Consider the following 19,588-nt stretch of genomic DNA (forward strand, 5'->3'; position numbering starts at 1 on the left):
ATCAGCCAGTGCAGTAGGCTACGGAGTGTCCTAGGGGTCGCAAGTCGCGGTGTCCTTTACTATCGGCTTCCTCTAGGAGTGAAAGTGAAAGCCCCCTAGAACCGCACGGCGACGTACGATGAGTGATAGCACTTACTTCGACGGCACGAGACTGATCAGATGTTAGGATACGCTCAAGCAAGCCTCTCGGTGCCTTGCGCTGCGATGGGATCGGTTTCTTTGGCGCGAATCCTTGCGCTGTTGCTTGGTCTATTAACATTCACGTGCAGCGAGTGGCTGGTTTCGGCAAACGTAAACTTTTATAACTCGAACGATGAGCAGTTGTACGTCACGCCAGACGATTGTAAGGCGAACGAATACTTTGACCTGTTTGCAATGAAGTGTGTCCTGTGCGACGATGGACTACATCTGGTGCCGGCTAGGGATAGTGAGTATTGGGAGGATTTCTTCTTTTGCATCTCTTGAAATCAACGACCTCCGGCATATTGATTTAACAAACTGCTCAAGCAGCGGGGATCCATGACGAGCCCATAGATTTTAAAGCACTTGCACCATTTTGTTTTTTTTTCGGCCAGGCGGAAACACCTGTAATTGACACAGCCCATGGCCACGTGCTCATTTCAGCACCCCTTTTTTATAGATTTATCCAACACAACTACTCAATATATAAATACGGCCCGGTCCGTTCTACTAAAGAAAAAAAAAAAAAAAAAAAAACAACTCAATAAAGTTCTATACTTCTCTTTTGCTGTATTTTCTTGCTACAGAATTGGCCTGCATGTGCAACGAACAGTCCGTGCCACTACGTGACCATGAAAGTACCCTTCAGCGTCCGGTTTGTCAAAACGTGAGCGAGTTCTTCGCTCAGTTCGTGGCGGCCGAGCGCTTTAATACGGTGAACTTTTGCAAAACCACCCAAATCGGCATCGTCAATACGACAAAATCATCGAGGACCGTTTACCAGCGACGCCGCACGTTCCCTCCCGGCAGCGAGCGCAGCGTGTGCGAGTGCGACCTAAAGGCCAACACCCTGTACGTTGAGCCGGATGTGCGGCTCCAGCACGGTGCCGGGGACTCGCGCGGTGCCCATAACTTCTGCCTGCCGCATGTTTTACTGCGCGACGTGCAGAACTATCCGCTGTTCAGTCCGAGCCGGCATCTGCACCAAGGCCGGCAGAACGTGAACGTGTACAAAAATATCAAGTATCTAATAGTGTTTTGTCATGTGATGCGAAGCCCGCGGCACTGCCAGCAGTTGGCAAATTTGTGTGTCCTCAGCTTCTACAGCCTGGACCGGTACTCGCCCTGTGCCATTTTCTATGCCTATCAAACGTACGACGTTACTGGGATGGGGGCTGGCGGGGCTAGCATTCCTGGAGTGGTCAGCGCAAGCCAGAACTATCTGGCGGGCGACGGAGGGCCGGGTGGTGGTGTCATGCCCAAAACGGCACTCGATGTCGTTCGTCCTGGGCTATTCTATCGGCGCGGGAAGTACGTCAGCGAGTTGCTGGAGAAGTATCTGGACTTTGAGTATGATAGCAGTGAGATTAATCAGGTATGTTGGAAACCCTCTTTCCTTCTGGACAGAATAACATAAACGATGGCGTAGATATTAAAACCAAACCACTTCCCTGTAAGCTTCTGTTCTCGGCCAACAAGGCTTCCGGTTAGCTGTAGAAAACTGTTAGTTCTGCACCCTTCCAGCAGTCGCCTATTAAAAAGAGTCCGGCCGTTGCGTGACATTGCGTAAAAAAAAACTCCTGTCCCAGAAACGAAAGTAGGAGAGAGTAAACAGAACGCAGCAAAGTCACGGCGAGCTAAAAAAAACTAACGCTCCACTACACATACTCCTCATTAGGGTGCAAAGCTGTGCGATAATTTATGCGTAATCAAATGGTAAATGTAACGATAACGGCAGCGCTAGTTGGCTTACCCGGTACCAGACTGGTCCAAGAATCCAGGTCGCACAAGAGTTAGGGAACCATTTCTAAAATGATCTCAATATTGTTTGAAAGGTCGAAGAACTGTGCGACTCCATATACTGCCCTGACTGACTGACCCACTATGTTGACCCACTATTCGAGGGATTATATTTGTTTGAACGAAAGTTGGGCGAGCTACTAATTAGCGACCGTTGTTCCACGCAACATAGGACAGCCGTGTTGATGATTTTCAATGCACGAGAAAGACGGTTTATGTCCGCGTATCATGGTCCGTAGGTCGCACGTAAGTGCGTTTTGATCGAAAGTAAACGTTTCAACCTACGAATTGAAGGTCAATACCAACTGATCTTCATTAATATTTGAACAAAGCTTCATAAGCCTGCATCGTAACGTATTGTCGTGTGTGGCTCTATAATGCATAAGTCGGTGCGTTCCGACGTGCCCCCGAGCGATACACTGTGGTAATCGATGCAGTAAAATGTAATTGGCCGCGCTCAGGCAAGGATCGACGCTGCAAAGCTATGAAAACATACTAAAAAGCTTCAGAAGGTAGGACCCCTCAGGTTCAGGAAATTTCCTTCAGGTTCTGTGGCAGGAAAATTATAGCTAGAAGAGAGGGAAAAAATCATTAAACTTTTCAAAGTATACTCCATGGACCTTACGAAAAATACCGAATTGTTTAAATCTATTCAACGTAATTAGAAGCTTAGAAGAACTACGGTGTAGTAAAGGCCGACTGCAATGTATGTCACCCACTAATTAATGGTAATATAGCTCTTCCACGTCTTCATTGTATGCCCTCTGTACCAACGATAGCATGTTCCTTCCGTTTATTCTTTCCTCGTCAAAGGACCGCCTATCGCGGACATTTGTAAATGACTGTTGCTGTACACCTGTGTCTTGCGCTTAGTTTATCAGTACGTCTTGATCTGCTCCAAGTAACCTTTAGTGCTATTAAATGCTCCCTGCATACTCTACTTCGTGTTAAGTTCCTTCTTTTTCCCCCACAAATGTCCTGCTGCACGAACATGTAAATGCTTCACATTTAAGGGGTTCAGGTCGGAGTCGTGCACTTAACTTCCTTATCGATTACCACGGTTCTAGGTGAATAGCACACTCAATCTCACCCTTGTGAGCTACGATTTGGCCGGACATTTGCGACAATTTCGCGAGCTACGTTTTGCCGATCTGAATCTATGCGAACGTTACGATGCCAGCCAGGAGCAGCGTATCCGGTTCGGCCAGCGCTACCACCGGAAGTGTCGGCTAAACGTGAACCGGCTGGTGGACGATTTTCGTGACTTAGAGTTCATTTCACTGTACGTCAACTATTACGAGCAACGGGTGCGTCTAATGCGCCCTGTTCCGGTGCACATTCGAGGTGCGTTCAGCCAGAACAGCGACCCAGAACCGGACAGGTGGCAGCTGGTTAAACGGTTTCTGCTAGTTGATCCCGTTTCCGGTTCGAACGAGCTGCAAAGGCCAAAGCTGTACGGGGAAGTTGATGTAAAGAGCCAACTTTTCTTCGTAAGATACGTGAAGAAGGTGCACTTGGAGTTTAAGCTCCATCCGGACCATGGCAAGTATCCGAACCGGATCTCCATTCCACTCGTACGATTGGAGTATGGGCTGCTCAACACTTCCGAGGCCCGATTTTCGTTCTACGGAAACACCGTGGAGTTTGAGTTTAACATTTCGTTCACTAAGGCATACAGCTACACGTCGTTGCTTGAGGTACGTGCTCATTTTATGGGAAAATTCATTCACGCTAATCTCACAAACCTTTCATTATACAGATTCTTCTTCCAATCTTCACATTGCTTGCGTTTTCTGTGACCATTTTTCAAACGTACTGCTACAAGCTGCGCCAGAACAAGCTGTACTACGACATGGAGGTCTTTTGGAACTTTTTCATCTACCTTGGCTCGTACCTTGGCACGGCTTTCCTAATTGTACTGGCCATCGTAGTGCTGCACGTATTCTTCACCTATAAAACGCAGACCACGATTCACCTGTTGCTTCCAGTGGAGGTCCAGAATGTCGTAGAGGTTTTCATCTACGTGGGATTGGCGTTTAAAGTAAGTTATGCTTGGCACGCGATATTTCTCGCGGGGTAATTGTGCTTCCTCTTTACAGTTACTTAAATTATTGCGAGTGTTTTGTTACATGGGAAATGTAGACATTTTCTTCATCGACTGGGAAAGACCGAAGATATTCGATATTGGTACCGTGGGCCAAAGGATGCACCAGTTGGATACGCCGTCGATTGCATCTAGTACAAATGTGAGTTCCTTTCTAAATGAACCCAATTTCCAGTGGCTATTAACGGTTTTATGTCTCCAATTCAGACACGTCCGACGTCCCATGATAGCGTTTCCGCATGGAGAAATTATTTCATTGCCAACGAATGGCAAGAGTTGGCTACTAAACGGAAGATATCCATGTTTGCCCACATCTTGTTGCTTGCCATTCTCTTTGTGGTGTGTGGTTTTGAGAATTGGTCTTCCAATGCATTTCACCTGCATCTACACCGTAGCAAAGAGGCACTGGGGCCGCCAGACAAAATGCTCCTGCTTGCGGTCGGCATACTGATCTACACATCGGTCTACGCCGCTCAGCGGCTGTACAAGTTTTTGATCCACGACCGATTCATAGAAAATGCCATCCAGCAGTTTATCGATGTGGCGTCGATTGCAAACATATCGGTGTTCATACTGAGTATGGAGTCGTACGGGTACTATATTCACGGTCGGTCGCCTCACGGTTTCTCCGACACGGACATGTGCTCAATGATCATGCAGTTTAAGCGGGAAGAGGAAAACCTGTGCGGAAACCGGGGCTTGCTACCGGGCTCGGAACAGCAAACGTACTCCATCCTGGTGCCAAAGAATCTTCGGTTGTTCTACGATAAACTGATCACTCCGCTACGCAATTCTTCCTCACTCGGGCCACACCAGCATCTGAATCAACCGCGACTGATTGGGAGTGCGAAAATGAGTACGAACGAAGTGTTTACCAGCCCAGGTGGTGGACGGTTGGAGTACAACTTCGAACGCACCATCCTAACGTACTACAACGTGAACCGGTTCTTCGCTGCATTCGTTGACCATGTAAGTTCTCGAAGTGCATTATAATGGTCCCAACGGATTCACTGACGATTTATCTTGTTTAGGCATTGAAAGATCTGGACTACATCATCCAAGAGCGAACTATTTTGGAGAATATTTTGAACTGCGAATTCCAAAACTTTGTTACCGATAGTAAGTAGCATCAACCATCCCGGACTAGCAACATTAATTCAATTTCAAACAATCAATTTCCCAGATAAAGGCGTGTTTTACATTGATAACGGCCACTCGTTCGACCAGATTCTTTTCTACGGCAATGAAGGTGTATTCTTCCAGGTCGAACTGCTGCTTTTCTGCTGTGTTTTGTTGCTGACCGGCAGTTATCTGCTAGCCGCGATCGTGATTGGAATCCTCTACAAGTGTTTCGAAGTAGTTATGAATTCGGTGTTGAAAAATAACCTTGCCAAGAAAACGCTCATCGACAAGCGGTTTTTGATTTAAGCCTCCACGCGTGTTGTTACGCATAAATTATTGAATAAAATGATGTTTCAATGATGTTCTCAAAACGAAAATATAAAACAAATCTTTTCTTACCGAATTTATAATATGACCGTTAACCGTTTGTAGCGTACCCTATGTGTCATAAAATGAATTAGCATTAGTTGGTATTTTGAAATATAGGGGGCACAGATCGCAGCTGAAAAACGTGTCAAACGTGACTTTTCTTTTTCTTTTTCTTCTTTGCTGACCATTTTCTTTCGCTCGTGTTTTCGATTAGATGGACAAGGATTAAATTTTTCCCACGGTACGGACGGCACGTTTTTCGTTCGTTCACCATTTCATCACTGAAACCGTGCCTCTAGCGGGCTCTCATTTGCTTCCGGACACGCTCCGTGGTCACAGGTGCGCACCGTTTGCTGTGAACCCGTTCGAAAACTGCCGGTCGGTCACGCGCTCCAGGTCCAAATATTTCGCGCAACCGAATCACGGTTCGTGCGGTGTGAAAGTTACGACACTAAAGAACGTGCTCGACAATGTTTGAGGAGGCAGACAATTTTGCAGACCTGTTCCGCGGCGGGCTGCCATACTATCTGCTGATAACGCTACCGATCCTGATCATCTGCTCCTCGAACCCGGTGCTTGCGGCCAGCGAGTTCAGTGTGCAACGCATGTCACAGTACGACGTTCACGGTGCTCCCTACGGTAAGTGGCCGAAGGAGCTGTACGCCTGCTCATTTAGACGTTCAATCGATTGGACATTAAGATTAATTTTCTCATCTTCCTCCTGCAGGCTGTCGGGCTTCGGCGCTAAACCTGGAAGCCAAATCGCTTTACACCTGGCAAACATCGAGGCACTGCGTGCTGACCCGGTTGCAGGATATGACCATCGAGCACTTCCGAGAAATTCGTGCCAAAGCGGGCGGACTGGTCGTTCTGTTGCCAGAAGATACGGCCGCCCTCAGCTTGGAGGACAAAGAGGTGCGTTGGGGAGCGCGGCGCCAACTCCTAATCCTATTATAAATAGCCTTCTGGCGGAGACCTAATTTAGCCTCTTCGCCACTAATGCAATTATGCTTGGCGGTGCCACTTTTGGTGGAAGCAAAAATAGTTTACTTTCCAGTTCCTGACGTAATTTTTTTTGTTATCTCCCTTTTCCCGCTCCCGTGCAGCACATTCACCTGCTGGAGCAGGCGATGATGATGCAAGAGGTCCCAATTCCGGTGTACTTCTCGGACTACGACCCCAAACTGAACGCCATCATCGACGAGGTGACGCGTACGGCGGTGCGCAGCCACAAACCGAACACACCGAGCCGCCCGTCGGCTCTGAGCGAAATGTTCAGCTCGGTATCGGCCAACGGGTACCAGATTGCGGTGTCCGGCGCGTCGCACGCCATCAACAAACAATCGAAAATACCGATCATCCAGGGTGAACTGGCCCCGAACAAACCGGGCAAATCGCACGATGCCGACGGCAAACTGCCGCTCATCATCGTGACCGCCCATTTCGACACGTTTGGATTAACGAACACCCGGCAAAGTAACTCGGACGTGGCCGCCCTCCTGACGCTGGTGGAACTGTTCAGCAAACTGCACGCCAGCATTCCCAAGTATCGGCTCATGTTTCTCGTGTCCGAGTCAGGGTTGGTGCTTAACTTTCAGGGCATGAAGAAGTGGCTCGACTCGAACTTGGACGAGAACGTGCAGATCCAGCACGCCGAGTTTGTCGTTTGTCTGGATACGCTCGGACAGCTCGCTGCACAGGACAGCCTCTTTATGCACGTCTCGAAACCCCCGAAGGAAGGCACGTCCATGAGTGGGTTCTACAAGACACTCCGAACAGTCGCCCAGCGCTACGGAAACGTTACCGTCGAGGGTGTGCACAAGAAGATCAACCTGGCGGACACATTGCTCGCCTGGGAGCACGAACGGTTCAGCATGAAGCGAATGCCCGCATTTACGCTGTCCAATGTGAAGGTGAGAGCCAATTGTGTGCCTCCGAAAACCGCTACAAACCCTGTTCGATTACTTTTTCGCACGCTTTGCAGAGCCACAAAGATCCGCTACGGAACACGATCTTCGAAGACGATACGCCTGAGGAACGGCTAGATGCGCTTGAGCGAAATGTGAAAATTATCGCCGAGGCTCTGGCCAGCCATATCTACAGTGTGCCAGCGGAGAACGGTGCCGCCGGAGAAATCTTTACCGGCTCGATGGCGATCAGCCGGGAGCAAATTCTTCCCTGGCTGCACATTGCTTCCACCCAGCAGAACAACGATCTAAAGCACGCGTTCGAAAAGTACCTGCGCAACGTGAAGGTGACATTCGACAAGCCGGACGCCCGAGAGCCCGACTTTATGCTGTACGACGCACGGGACGCTCTGCTGAACATCTACAGCGTGAAGCCCGCACCGTTCGATCTCTTCCTGACCTTCATGATTGCGCTCTACCTCACAGCGATCTACTTCGCGATCTTCCACTTTCCCAAACTGTACGGTGTCGTGTGTCGCATGACCGTGGTCAAAACCAAAGTGAATTAGGCAGCGACGTCATCCGACGCCCGGTCCTGGTGGCAATTGTTTGTTTCTTTTTACGTACTAGGTAGCTGGTTGGCCTTAACTCATGTTCTCCGTTTTGTTTTCCTCAATGAAATCCATTTATGCTAAAGAGGGGCTGCCATCAAATAATCCTTATCGGTTCATAGTAACGCCATCCTGGAGCTCGATTCAAAACCGACTGCAGTGTCCGTTGTCCCTCTTTGAGATTTGGAGGTTTGCTACCACATTCGTTCCTCACTGTGCGTTTCACCATTAGAAGTAGTCGGATACCCCTATTTATTAGTTTTGGTTTGCGGACAACACGAAGCCCGGTGATAGAAAGTTATCTTCGCTGGATTTTGTAGTTTAAAGACGGTTTGATCGAACAAAACCAAATAAAGGAAATTATTTGCCAATCTAGGGTGTGTTATAGGTTTGAGCAAAAATAGTACCACAATTTGTATTGAAATTTGAACCGAAAAGGCGAATGCAAAAATGATGTTTTCAATGGGGACCATTGTTTCGCACTTCTATCAGTAGGTGAATTCTTTCGATCCGGCTGACGGCCGCATATATTATTGCTTCTACGGAGTTCAGATTAAGAAAGAAGTTGTGAAATATTGGTGCTTGAAATGTTTTATTTGCTCCAAGTTAGTACGGCGTATGGCGCGGTTGACGACCACCGCCTCCACCACCTCGCTGTTTGCCTCCACCGTAGCCACCAACGCCTCCTTTGCCCCCTCTCGGACCACCCGGACGTCCTCCTTTCATGTAATCTCCGTCGTAATCGCCATACCCGTAGTCATTGTAACCGCCACCATACCCCTGCCCGTAACCGTAGCCCCCGTAGCCTGGCCCGCCCCAGCCTTGACCGTAGCTACCGGCCGGTCCACCACGACCACCTCGCATTCCTCGGGGTGGCATACCACGCATACCCCCTCGGCCGCCCATCGGTGGGTTCGCGCCCATATGTTCCGGCTTGGGTGTAGCTTTCTTTACGTCCACTTCTTTGCCGCAGATGGTTTGCTTCGGGGTTTTTAGAACCTCGTTTACCACCTTCTCGGAGTCGTATGTGATGAAGCAGAAGCCTTTCCGTTGGTTCTTGTGTTTGTCAAATGGCATCTCGACCTCGACGATGTTCCCGAACTGCCCAAAGAATGTCTTTATCTCCTCGTCACTGATGTCCGTCGTTAGGCCGCCGACGAAAATTTTCCCGTAGCGGGCCTTCGCTTTTTTGGGATCGACCTTCTTGTTGTTTATGACATGATCGCCCGCCGAAATTACCTTCTCTATGGCGTCCGCACTTTTGTAGACAATAAAAGCGAAGCCACGGGATCGTCCGGTGTTCGGGTCCGTTTTCACATTGATGCTTTCTATTTCGCCGAAAGTGCTGAAGTGTTCCTTCAATTCCTTGTCTGATGTTTCCCAGCTAAGCCCACCAACGAATAATTTTCGGTCGTCACTGGCTTCGGAACTGTTTCCTCCGTTGGCTGCGTTGCTTGATTCATGCGCAGCTTGATCCGAGTCCGGCTGATTATTCCCATTTCCGACGGGATTTTGTCCAGCATCATGCATCTCGGCGTCGCTTGCGTCTGCCATCTTTTTTCGGTTACGGTTAGCTTGTGGCTTGGTTGTTTGGGTAGGCGGTGATAGGCTTGATCTAAACTTTCAACTTAATGCGGAAACAAATGGCCGCCACCGTTATATCTTTCACTTCGTTTGGCTTGGCGTGATCGTTGCCAGTTACCTGCGAAAGTAGCGTCCGGCTAGAAAAATAACCTTTTACAGCTCGTTTACAAGCGCACACGACGGTTCCACAGGTAGCGTGAGAAAAATATCATCGAAAAATGTTTTCATCGATATGGCGGTAACAAAAATAACATCGCTCAACCATTTCGCCCGTTCCATTTGACGTTCAACATTTCGCCCGTTCCATTTGACGTTCAACATTTCGCCCGTTTATCAACGGTCGATCCCAGCAAACGTTTCCAAATAGAAGCGTCCATAGCGAAAAGAGTGACGACATTCTGTTCGCCAACAACGTAGAATAACACAGTTTAAACAGTTAATTTTCAATAAATCCTACCCAGTGCACAGTGATTTGTGACGCGGTACAAATTGGGATCATTTGTGTGTGGAAGTGTGGTGCTCAACAAACTCCGCTTGGGACGATTCCGATGCATTGTATCACCGCGATCGCTGCTATCGATAGAATCGTTCTTTAGCGCACCTTCGAAAGTGATGGCTCATCCGCATCCTGAGTAACTTGACCGAAATCCATGCTTCGGTGAAAAATGTTAGTAATGGCTTTTCTTTTTGTGCAGATTTCCCCCCGTGCGACTATCGGATATCGATGGTTTGTTATCGGAAAATGTTCTCGATTCGTCCAGTGGAAACAAGCTGATAGAGTTCATTCGCAACAGAAATGGCCAGGCAAAACGGCCCAGGCTAAATCAGTTGTTTCGCGAAGACGACGCACCGATTCAGTTCCGGTTTGACAACGTCCTGCGGTCTCCGAACAGGGAAACTAAACAGTCGGGTGGCGCTGGGGCAGTCGCTAAAGCAACCCCGATGGTGACCCCGGTGGTGTCTGTACAGTCAGATGTGACTATATCGGATGATGGAGTTGAGGTGTTACCACCATCACCCAATCCACCTGTGTCAGTGTTACAGATCGACAGCAGAACACCCTCTTTTCTCAGTCCTCGTAGAGGGATGCCTTCGTCTGTTTCAAGCCCTCGCAACCAACGCACTGCAGCTGCGACCATCGGCGGAAACTCTCCGAACCAGAGCAGATTAGGCAGAGTGCCGCTTCGTAATTCTGCCATCGAATCAAATCTCAACCGCTTAGCAGTGTTGAGAGAGTGCCAGCGGTCCAACCAGTTGAAGTGTGAAAGATTGCGACATCTAATATCGAGCACACCCAACGCGGGCGATCGCCAGGAGCGAAGCGATGAAAATTTCCTAAGTATCAAAGAGACAATTTCTCCCATTTCGGAAAGCTCTCCGGCGGTGCAGTGTAATGAGCCGGTACCGACTGGTGCTCCAAAATCGTCTATCCCCGACGCTGCTCCCAATGACAGCTTCGTTCCGGCCACACAAGATCAAGTGGACGGTGATGAGCGAAACAACCGGGCAACAACTCCACCCCGTGGTCAAGATGTGCTTATTGTTCCGGAAACGCCTAGTCCAGTACGCAGAGCACCCAGCGTATGCTCCACGCCCCTCAGTGGGTTAAGGGTCTCACCCGGAGGCCGTTCCGATGTACGCAGGAAGTCCATCCAACAGCTGCTGGAGGAGGAAAACCGTGAGGTCCTTGGGGATGGGAATAGTTTCTCGACGCCGAGACAAAGCATTTTAAGGAAACCCGTTTCCGATGGCTCGACTCCGGTGCGGAATCGTGTCAGTTTTGCCGCAAAGTTGCACGAGATTCGTGAAGTATCCCCGAACTATTTAAGATCACCGAGAGATTCAGATATAACATCGGATGAAAGCTCCGAAGAAGAAGCTGCAAGAGAACCGAGTCCCAGCCCTAAGCAGTTGAAGAAAGCGACGCCGTCCGCTCGCCAGCAGCGGCGAGGTGATTTAGAACGATCTAGAGACAAATTGCAATCTTCTGCGGCGCATAGGAGGCTCGAATATGTTACGCGTAGCCCTGAACTGGCCAGGAAAAGTATGACAGTGACCGCCAACACCGGTGCCGCGAAAGAGCAACTAGCTTCTGAGCGTTCGGAGGATAACGCTCCTGCACCGCTTATCAGTTCACCAGCCAAATCATACCGAAACAAAGGTGAAGGTGTTAGCAAGGAACTGCAGTCACCGAGATCATCGTTACAAGGGCAGCAACATGATCACGAAGAGCGTCAAGAAAGCAGAGCCCTCAGATCGCAAGAAACCATCGACCATATCGACCAGATGGAGGGCAACAAAGAACTAGCTGATTCATCGGGTCCTCAAGGAACTGCAACAACGAGAGCAAATCGAACTAACCGGAATACGATTAACATGATCGTCGACGAGTGGAGTCATGAAATGTCTGCCGGAAGTGGGAACAATTTAAATGCGATGCGTAACAACTGCTTATCGTCGTCTGTGACGAGCCCTGTTCCGATCGCCAATATTGACACTCCGCGTGCTATTGTGCACGAGATCTTCGAACCACCGTCTGCATTTGGCGATGACACTGATGCTGCACACGGAACTAGTGAGGCAACCGGAATGGAAACGGCTGAACGCCAGAAGGATCATGTTTCCCCTCGAAAGCGTTCTCACGAAACAAGTTTGGCACCGAACGCTCGTGATGAGACTACTGTTGAACCGTTAGAGACTGACTCCATCGTTCGCAGAAATCGGATCATGGGCTCCTCGCCACACGATCAAGTGTCGGTGAAAATGCTCGCTTTGGTGGATGAGATACTCATGAGCCAGGACGGTCCACCCGTTAATACAGGCAGAGGCCAAGACGAACGCCGCACAACGTTAAATATGCAAAAGAAGAAGAAGCGCACCGCAGCGAAGGTGGATGCGGAAACGGTTAGCTACTTCAAAACGGTGGAGGAAGCCTGCAAGGAGAAAGTGGTAGAAAAGCTGCAGACACGCAGGGACCGTCGCAAGCTGTTTGGTAAGGAGATTTCTGCGAATGAATTGCCCGAATCAGTGGCCGTCGGTGAGCTGACTACGGCGGAACCGATGTCGATGGTCGTAGACGAAGTAGAGGTTCAACAATCACGCCTGGAGAATGAAATGCGGCCATTGCAAGTGCATGTTACGCGACTATCAAAAGAAACCATCAAACGGGCCCTCAATGTCAGCCAGTCGTTGGTAAGTCACAACAGCAGCCCACCAAGGGTGACAGCGGTCCCTCACAGCCCAGTGCATGAGAAGCAAAACACGGAAACATTGGAGAAGCGCTCTGTTACGCTCGTTGGTTTGAGCGCGATAGAGGAGAAAGAAGATTCAGTAAAGGTGGCCAAACCCTCAAAGAAGCTTGGCAGACCAAAGGGTAAAAAGAATTCCGTGAAAGCCCTACCGATTACGACGAAGGATTTAAAAGATGCTGCGAATGGGATTCGGCAGCAGGTGGACAGCAGCGTGGACACTAACGGCATTCGTCGGAGTCATCGTAACCGACGCATGCCGATGGAGGTACTGGCCCGTAATCCGATGATATCGCAAACTGATGGACCGATGTACTGCAATCCTAATGTGCAGGAAATCTTTAAGCGCTGTTGCGAGCTGGAAAGGGGAAAAATGCCCAAAAAATCTTCCAAGAAACGGACGAAAGTTGCGAAAAAACAGTCGGCAGCACCCTCTCCGCCTGAGGAGACAGACGGTAGTGAGGGTCATAATGTTCATCAGAAGTCGAACGAAAAGACGCAACCGGAAGAGCAGTTCGACAATGAAGGCTTTAGGATTCCATCGGAGCTGCCTAAGAAGAAGCAAGCTGCCAAGAAGAAATATCCGAGGCCAACCGAAGAACTACACTTGGCCACCCCTTTGTCTTCTTTGTCATCATCTCTCACGCACAGGAGTGCATCTTCCAACGGACATGACTCTGGCCTTGGTTCGGCAGTCATGACGGTGCGTACCGAGAACAGTACATGTGGTCAACTTTTATGTCCTCGTTTTGGCCTCTTGATCGTTCGTAATGAAGGGAAGTAACACTTTCACTCTCTTTCCTCAGACCGTTAGCGAGGCGCACACGGTGGTATCCGGCGACAGCGGTTCAGCTGCCGGGAAACCAATGCAAGCAACAAACGCCGGCAACAGTGAGGATCTTTTGGCGCAAAAACGACAAACCATGGACTGGATGCTGAGACTGATGGACAACCAGCAGCAACGAAGACCGCAGAAGGTACCATCGGCGGAAGTAGGCTACCAGCATTTCTCGTTGGATCATTTGGAGTTCAAGCAGCTGCGAGATGTAGAGTACTCTTTCTACACCTTCTCAGAAGCGGAACAGTTTGGGTTCATCCGGTTACCGCCGAATGGAAAGAAGAACTTGACGCGTGCAAAAAAATGTTTGCTGGTACGGCGCACTTGTTTGGAGTTTGAAATCAACGCGAGTCTGACGGTTGGTTTGTTCTTTTACTTTCACGATTTTGCAGAGGTTTCTCATCCTCAACGGTGCACTTACTTTCACGATCGAAAACGGCCAGTTGCAAGTTAAGGGAGGCGATTTCCTGATATTATCCCCTGGTAAGTGAACTTGTGGGACATTCTTCTTACACTTGGAATGGTAACCGTTATTTGGTATTTTGTGTTTTCACGCAGATTCTCGGTACGAGATTCAAAACGGACCAGAAACGTCTATACTGTTCATGATGAAGACCATTGTGCCAAAAGACCGCGTGGTGAAATAGGCGACTAGTACTAGGTGAACGAAAAATTGAGAGAAAGCTATAAAAAGATTGTTATTTTTCCGATATAAATAAATGTTACAGCGGAACGACTCATGTATCGGTTTTGGCCTTCGTCTTTAAGAATGCTAATAACCTTATTAATCGAAAGCCGTTTTAGAGACAGTTTGTAGGCAAAATTGTGAACTTATGCTGTTGAAACTGACATTTTTAAATAAATTTTTTCTGGTTCAATGCTATGCAGGATATTATTGTGTAATCCCAATCGCCATCTGGCACAAGGAACATCATCTGAGCTAGGCTAGGCATGGACAGCTAGAATCGAAAACTTGTGGAACGGTTGCCTGTACCTAAAAGTTTGGTTGCTTACACAATTTTCCAGCCCATGGGACACGACTCGTTGAATTTATGATCATAGCCCACCCACGAAACCAGTTACGAGTTGTATGGTGGTATTTTACAGTTCTAAAAAGTTCCCCAGAGACTCGCGGCATGCGCAAGAGAGTCTCATAGAAACCTTGTATATAGGAACGTAGCTCAAAGCCTGAAAAACCTATAAACCACATAACTGTTTTCTTTAAACATTGATAGTCTTACTGTGTGTCCAAACATTACTAACCAACAAACGATGCTGAAATTAGTTTGCGTGAGTCTTTCTGCGCTCTTACAGACCGGTTTGCTTACTGCCCGAATCTGTAAAGTGTAAAGTTTAGACAATTACTGCGCCCAAAGATCTCATGGGGTGTTTAGCTCTAGTTGTTAACCACAAACAACCTTTCCAGCACTGCCATGTTTTGCGTATCCAAGTCCTACTTTAGCTTCGCTTCTGGTGCTAACCGCAAGCCGGAAAATGTAGGCCAACGGGCGCAGGTTCGTCGAACGTACGCAACCTGCCGTCTCTTTTCGGTACGAAGGCATTCTCAGCGACGTATGGCGCATCGATACGAAGTGTTGGACACACGTGTGGAAGTTTTCATTCCGGCACCAGGTTGTTGATGTTAGATTTTCCTTTCCTTGTGTGTAGTGTTGTTAATCCACAGCCACCCACTTGTGGCATCTTTACGCTTTCCATCGGCGTGGGACGGAGCATCGTTGCTGACACTTTGAAGTGTGGAAAATGGATCGCTTATGGGCCTTTGCCAGAGTGCCATTACTCGGCCCCGTAGGTTTACCAACTAACTAATGGCTCTCGCTGTTTGGGGCATCCGAAAACGCTATTGTTTGTAGTTTCAAGTACATCGAAAGCATGAATGGAAAAGATTCAAGCAAACACGCTTCATCGAGGCTGTTTTAGTGCATATGGTAATGTTGCCGTTATCAGTTTTGGACGAATTCCACAAATAATTCAAATAGACACTATCGCGTCAATTTCCTGTAGCCGGTTGTTTGTCAAAATCATGAATGAAAATTACACAATATTCGGTCTTCACCTGCGTTTTTGATTAGCTTTTCTTATTATTAAGTAATGCGAGTTCTCATTGCTCGCTGCTAACCCTTTTCACTTTACTGCGGTTGCATAACACATTTAACGTACACTTTGTTTCCATCCTTCAAGCCTGTTGTGGTAAGCCATTTTCTTTTGCTTCGCTATTTTCCTATTTTTTGCTTCACTCCAAACCCTCTCCTCCCAACGTGGCGGCGTCGACAAACGTGACCGTTCGGTCCCGTCACGCACGTGTTAACGTGCCGTGCGAAACATTGGCCTCGTTTTGGTCATCGTGCGCTCACCGAAGCGTAATCTGCAATTTATCAGCTGGAAAGACATTTTCCGAACCATCATTCAAATTGTGGCGCTTGAAGGTGAAATTTTAACCGGAAGCAAACCGTACCATGGTCGGCCATCATCGGGAGACTTCAGTCCAATTTCAACTTTTGTTACTCACTTACGATACTGTCGCTACATTTAGAGCGCACCGGAGTTCGTATAATGCTCTTCAACTTCAGTCTGCAACCATCGCTAGTTGAGCGTTAGGTTCGGATTTCCCAGAGGTCCATCGTTGCCGATGGGGCCGAAATTTGATCAGGAAAAAGGCTACTAGTCTAACGAACACACGGGCGCGTGCCGGCTTTTTGCTCCCATCTGGCAGGGAGTTAATCTGAGCGCTCTTGCTTCCCAGAACTGTGAGTGCTTCTGCCGGCGTGGTGGATGCTTAGTAAATAATGCGAGATTTTCCCAGGACACCCTAACACGCCCGTTCGGACGTTCCACGAAGCAAACGAGTGAGCAATTCTTTCTCCGTACTGATTATGCCGAAAGGATTCAGTTACACTCCACCGTTCCGTAACCCAAACCTCGGCGCTGCGTTCGTGTCGTAATGGCTTTCGAACGTACTGATGCCTCCGCCAAGAAGGGTCGCTTAACATTTCCGAAAATTCCCAAAACCCTGCAGAGACAAGGTGGTAAAAGAGGTGAAAAAATGATTAATGAAGGATAATCCCACCAAGTTATAATCTCTAGATCGAGGGTGGACTGAAGAAAGAAAAAAGCAGTACATCCCATGCCATTACGCAGACACGTGCGGTCTGTTTCTGCTTTGAAAATCAATCAACTTTGATATCCTCAGCCGACTCGGTAAGCAGCCGAAAGCAAAGCATAGCGCCGTGAACCCAAATTATGCATTCATCGAGGCGAAACATTCAGCGCGCGTGACGGATAACAAATCTAGCAGACTTCAGTGTTTGAGGACACCGGGTTTTTGATAAGCAAACCTAACCAGTTCGCAAACCTAAACTAGAGTTTGGAGAGAGCGAGCGAGTTTCATAACTGCCGCGTGCAAGGACTTGTCGAAAGTAAGGTCAAAAATCAGTGCCAATCTGATTTTGTAATAAAATGTATGAACAGCTTTTGTTGCTCAAACGGAAAAGGCAGAGATCATTAATAAAGGCGTACCGCGAAAAGGCCGGACTCGTTCAACCGATCGGCGCGTTGCCAGTCAAACAATAAATCTTGGCAAAATGGCTACTACTACTGTAGGCATTGCATTCCGGGAAGCGTACGGTGCGTGGTGCGAAAAGAAAAAAGTGTTCGATGTGCGCCGTCAACGAAGACGCGCCACAAATTGGCAAAATTCTCGGAAGGCACGTGCTCCGGCGGATGCTGTCGTCGGGAAGCAGAAATGCGATAAGATGGAAACAATGAAAAAAACAACAGAAACCAAACTCCAATCGGTGCGCGGTCCGTTTTCTTTACAAGAATAGAAATAATATTGTTTCTCTATCTCTCTTTCGTTCTTTTTTTCGACATTAACCAGTTGGCGTTGGTTTTTAGATTATGTTTTGACTGTTTAAGACATTTACGCTAAGAATAAAGCTGACCATTGGCGGTAGCTTTAATAAGGGCTCCGGATCGGCGACCGGAAGTCCATTTCATAAACCGGAGCCACGAGAGAAAAAATGAGGCCTCACGCCATCCGGGTCGGAGGCGATGAACTGCGCGCCATATGCTTGCTTCCCACCCAACCGCCACTTAGGGCTTCCCGGGTTGTTATTGCAACGAAACCAGCGGATTGTTGATACGGCTGATTAGGAAGCTGCTGCAGAGCTGACGGGCCGGCGCGGTGTAAATTTGTTACCAAAAAAGCATCGGCTTTCGGTTTTTTTAGCGCCATCAAAAACCTGATTCGTACCACCCGAAAATACCGCGGGGGAAGGTGGAACCGTGTGTGAGACGATTAGCGAAGCGAAGGCGTGAGCACGTGTACTGGCAGCCTTTCCCGTGACTCACGCCACCCACCACCCACCGTGCAGCGGGTGGACCGGTACGGAGCGGAAACGTGTCAGACAGACCCCTCACCTCTTTCGTTGAGGGCCCCACGACCCGGCTATATTACGAAGCAACACCATCCAACACAAAGCAGAAGGAACAGGGTGGGGTTGGAAACGTGGGGGGTCCCCGCGCCGCCTGTCAGACAGATCGATACCGAGAAGTGAGAGCAAGCCGCGCGGCAAATAAAGAGAGCGATCCTGGGAGGCCACACGATGCATAACGTATAACATAACATAACAAAATTTGACACTTAATCGGTAAGCATGTGTCAAAAGCTTTGTGGCTCAGCGGACCCTGTAAAACATAACACATAACACGTAACAACGAGCGTTTGTTTACAAACGTAAGGATAATGTAAGTTCTTATTTTTGAAGTTTTTATTAATTTTAACTATACATTTTTATTATATTGACACATGCTTACCGATTAAGTGTCAAATTTTGTTATGTTATATATGTTATGCATCGTGTGGCGCCCCAGATCCGTGTGCGCGCGCTTCTCTCTGTGTGTATGTTTCTGAGAGATATAGAGAGCGAAATAAAGAGGGAGAGAAACACACAGCACACTGCGATCGGTATGAATTCAGCATATTCCCGCGCGTGTATTGTATCGCCATAGTCGCCGCTGAGAATTTCTACGAGCTGGTTGTGTGTTTCGTTGTTGGAAGGATTTTTTGCTTCGGCCTACTCCTCTGTGCCCATTACGCGGTGTCAGTTCGTGGGCTAAAATACCGTCGTTTCGCGTTACGCTGCGTTATCCTACGCGGCCATTAGCAAGGAGTGTTTCTGGAGGCCTAAAAAAGAAACGAAAAGAAACGCGCTAGGTGTTTTCGGAGTGTGTCTAGTTGGCTGTTTGCGAGAAACGGCATCAGATCCCATTGTTGTGCTGCGTGTGTGTGTTAGGTTTGGTGTGCTTTATTGTTTGTTGTTCGGTGGGAAGACGCCAGAGCTGCAACAAGCTGGCGAACGATTTCTCGGCTGTGTGTGCGTGTGTATGTGTGCTGCCATTTGCCAAACAGAAGGGTGACGTAGCGTCGGGGGCCAAAAATTAGAAACCATTTACCGTGCAAGTGAACCGGAGGAGGGAGATAAGCGAAGCCATAAAAGAAGCGTACTACTGAAGCGGCCAAAGAAGAAAGGGGAGCATTTGCGGCCATTTTTTGTTACGGCCTTCCCGGAATTTCGCATCTCGTTCGCGACGCCATTTCGTATTGTTGTGTGCACAGGGCGCGCGGTTTTGCTAACCCGGTTCAGCCGGCGTTCGTAAATTGGTTCAGCGCCGCAAGTTGTCAAACGGGAGCGTGTAACCGGATACCCCGCTACCATCGCACGATCGACGCCACCGGAAGCCTTGAGCTCTGCAGGTGGTTGAGTGTGGCCGCGCCTACCCAGGTAAGAGTCGTTGAACTCGACACG

The 19,588-nt window shown here is 48.5% G+C and overlaps 4 protein-coding genes across 4 annotated transcripts; 3 read left to right on the top strand and 1 right to left on the bottom strand.

Annotated features, from left to right (window-relative positions):
* Nucleotides 1-204: 204 nt before the first annotated feature.
* LOC128269955 (meckelin) lies at nucleotides 205-5,512 on the top strand. The gene is made up of 8 exons (XM_053007358.1): nucleotides 205-427; nucleotides 768-1,555; nucleotides 3,048-3,677; nucleotides 3,740-4,021; nucleotides 4,080-4,226; nucleotides 4,292-5,053; nucleotides 5,116-5,203; nucleotides 5,268-5,512. The coding sequence occupies exons 1-8, from the start codon at nucleotides 205-207 to the stop codon at nucleotides 5,510-5,512; spliced, it is 3,165 nt and encodes a 1,054-aa protein (XP_052863318.1).
* Nucleotides 5,513-5,809: 297 nt separating this feature from the next.
* Nucleotides 5,810-8,482, top strand: LOC128271654 (nicalin-1). Its single transcript, XM_053009267.1, has 4 exons — nucleotides 5,810-6,214; nucleotides 6,303-6,490; nucleotides 6,682-7,488; nucleotides 7,560-8,482. The coding sequence occupies exons 1-4, from the start codon at nucleotides 6,046-6,048 to the stop codon at nucleotides 8,049-8,051; spliced, it is 1,656 nt and encodes a 551-aa protein (XP_052865227.1). The 5' UTR covers nucleotides 5,810-6,045; the 3' UTR covers nucleotides 8,052-8,482.
* A 202-nt stretch (nucleotides 8,483-8,684) lies between these two features.
* Nucleotides 8,685-9,857, bottom strand: LOC128275697 (RNA-binding protein squid-like). The gene has a single exon (XM_053014287.1). It carries the CDS (start codon nucleotides 9,645-9,647, stop codon nucleotides 8,700-8,702), a length of 948 nt encoding a protein of 315 aa, XP_052870247.1. The 5' UTR covers nucleotides 9,648-9,857; the 3' UTR covers nucleotides 8,685-8,699.
* A 432-nt stretch (nucleotides 9,858-10,289) lies between these two features.
* LOC128269957 (uncharacterized) lies at nucleotides 10,290-14,481 on the top strand. Its single transcript, XM_053007359.1, has 6 exons — nucleotides 10,290-10,309; nucleotides 10,373-13,486; nucleotides 13,577-13,628; nucleotides 13,732-14,076; nucleotides 14,156-14,246; nucleotides 14,322-14,481. Exons 1-6 carry the CDS (start codon nucleotides 10,290-10,292, stop codon nucleotides 14,408-14,410), a joined length of 3,711 nt encoding a protein of 1,236 aa, XP_052863319.1. The 3' UTR covers nucleotides 14,411-14,481.
* Nucleotides 14,482-19,588: the final 5,107 nt, after the last annotated feature.

The sequence above is a fragment of the Anopheles cruzii genome, chromosome 3, assembly GCF_943734635.1.
Source record: "Anopheles cruzii chromosome 3, idAnoCruzAS_RS32_06, whole genome shotgun sequence".
Classification (NCBI taxonomy): domain Eukaryota; kingdom Metazoa; phylum Arthropoda; class Insecta; order Diptera; family Culicidae; genus Anopheles; species Anopheles cruzii.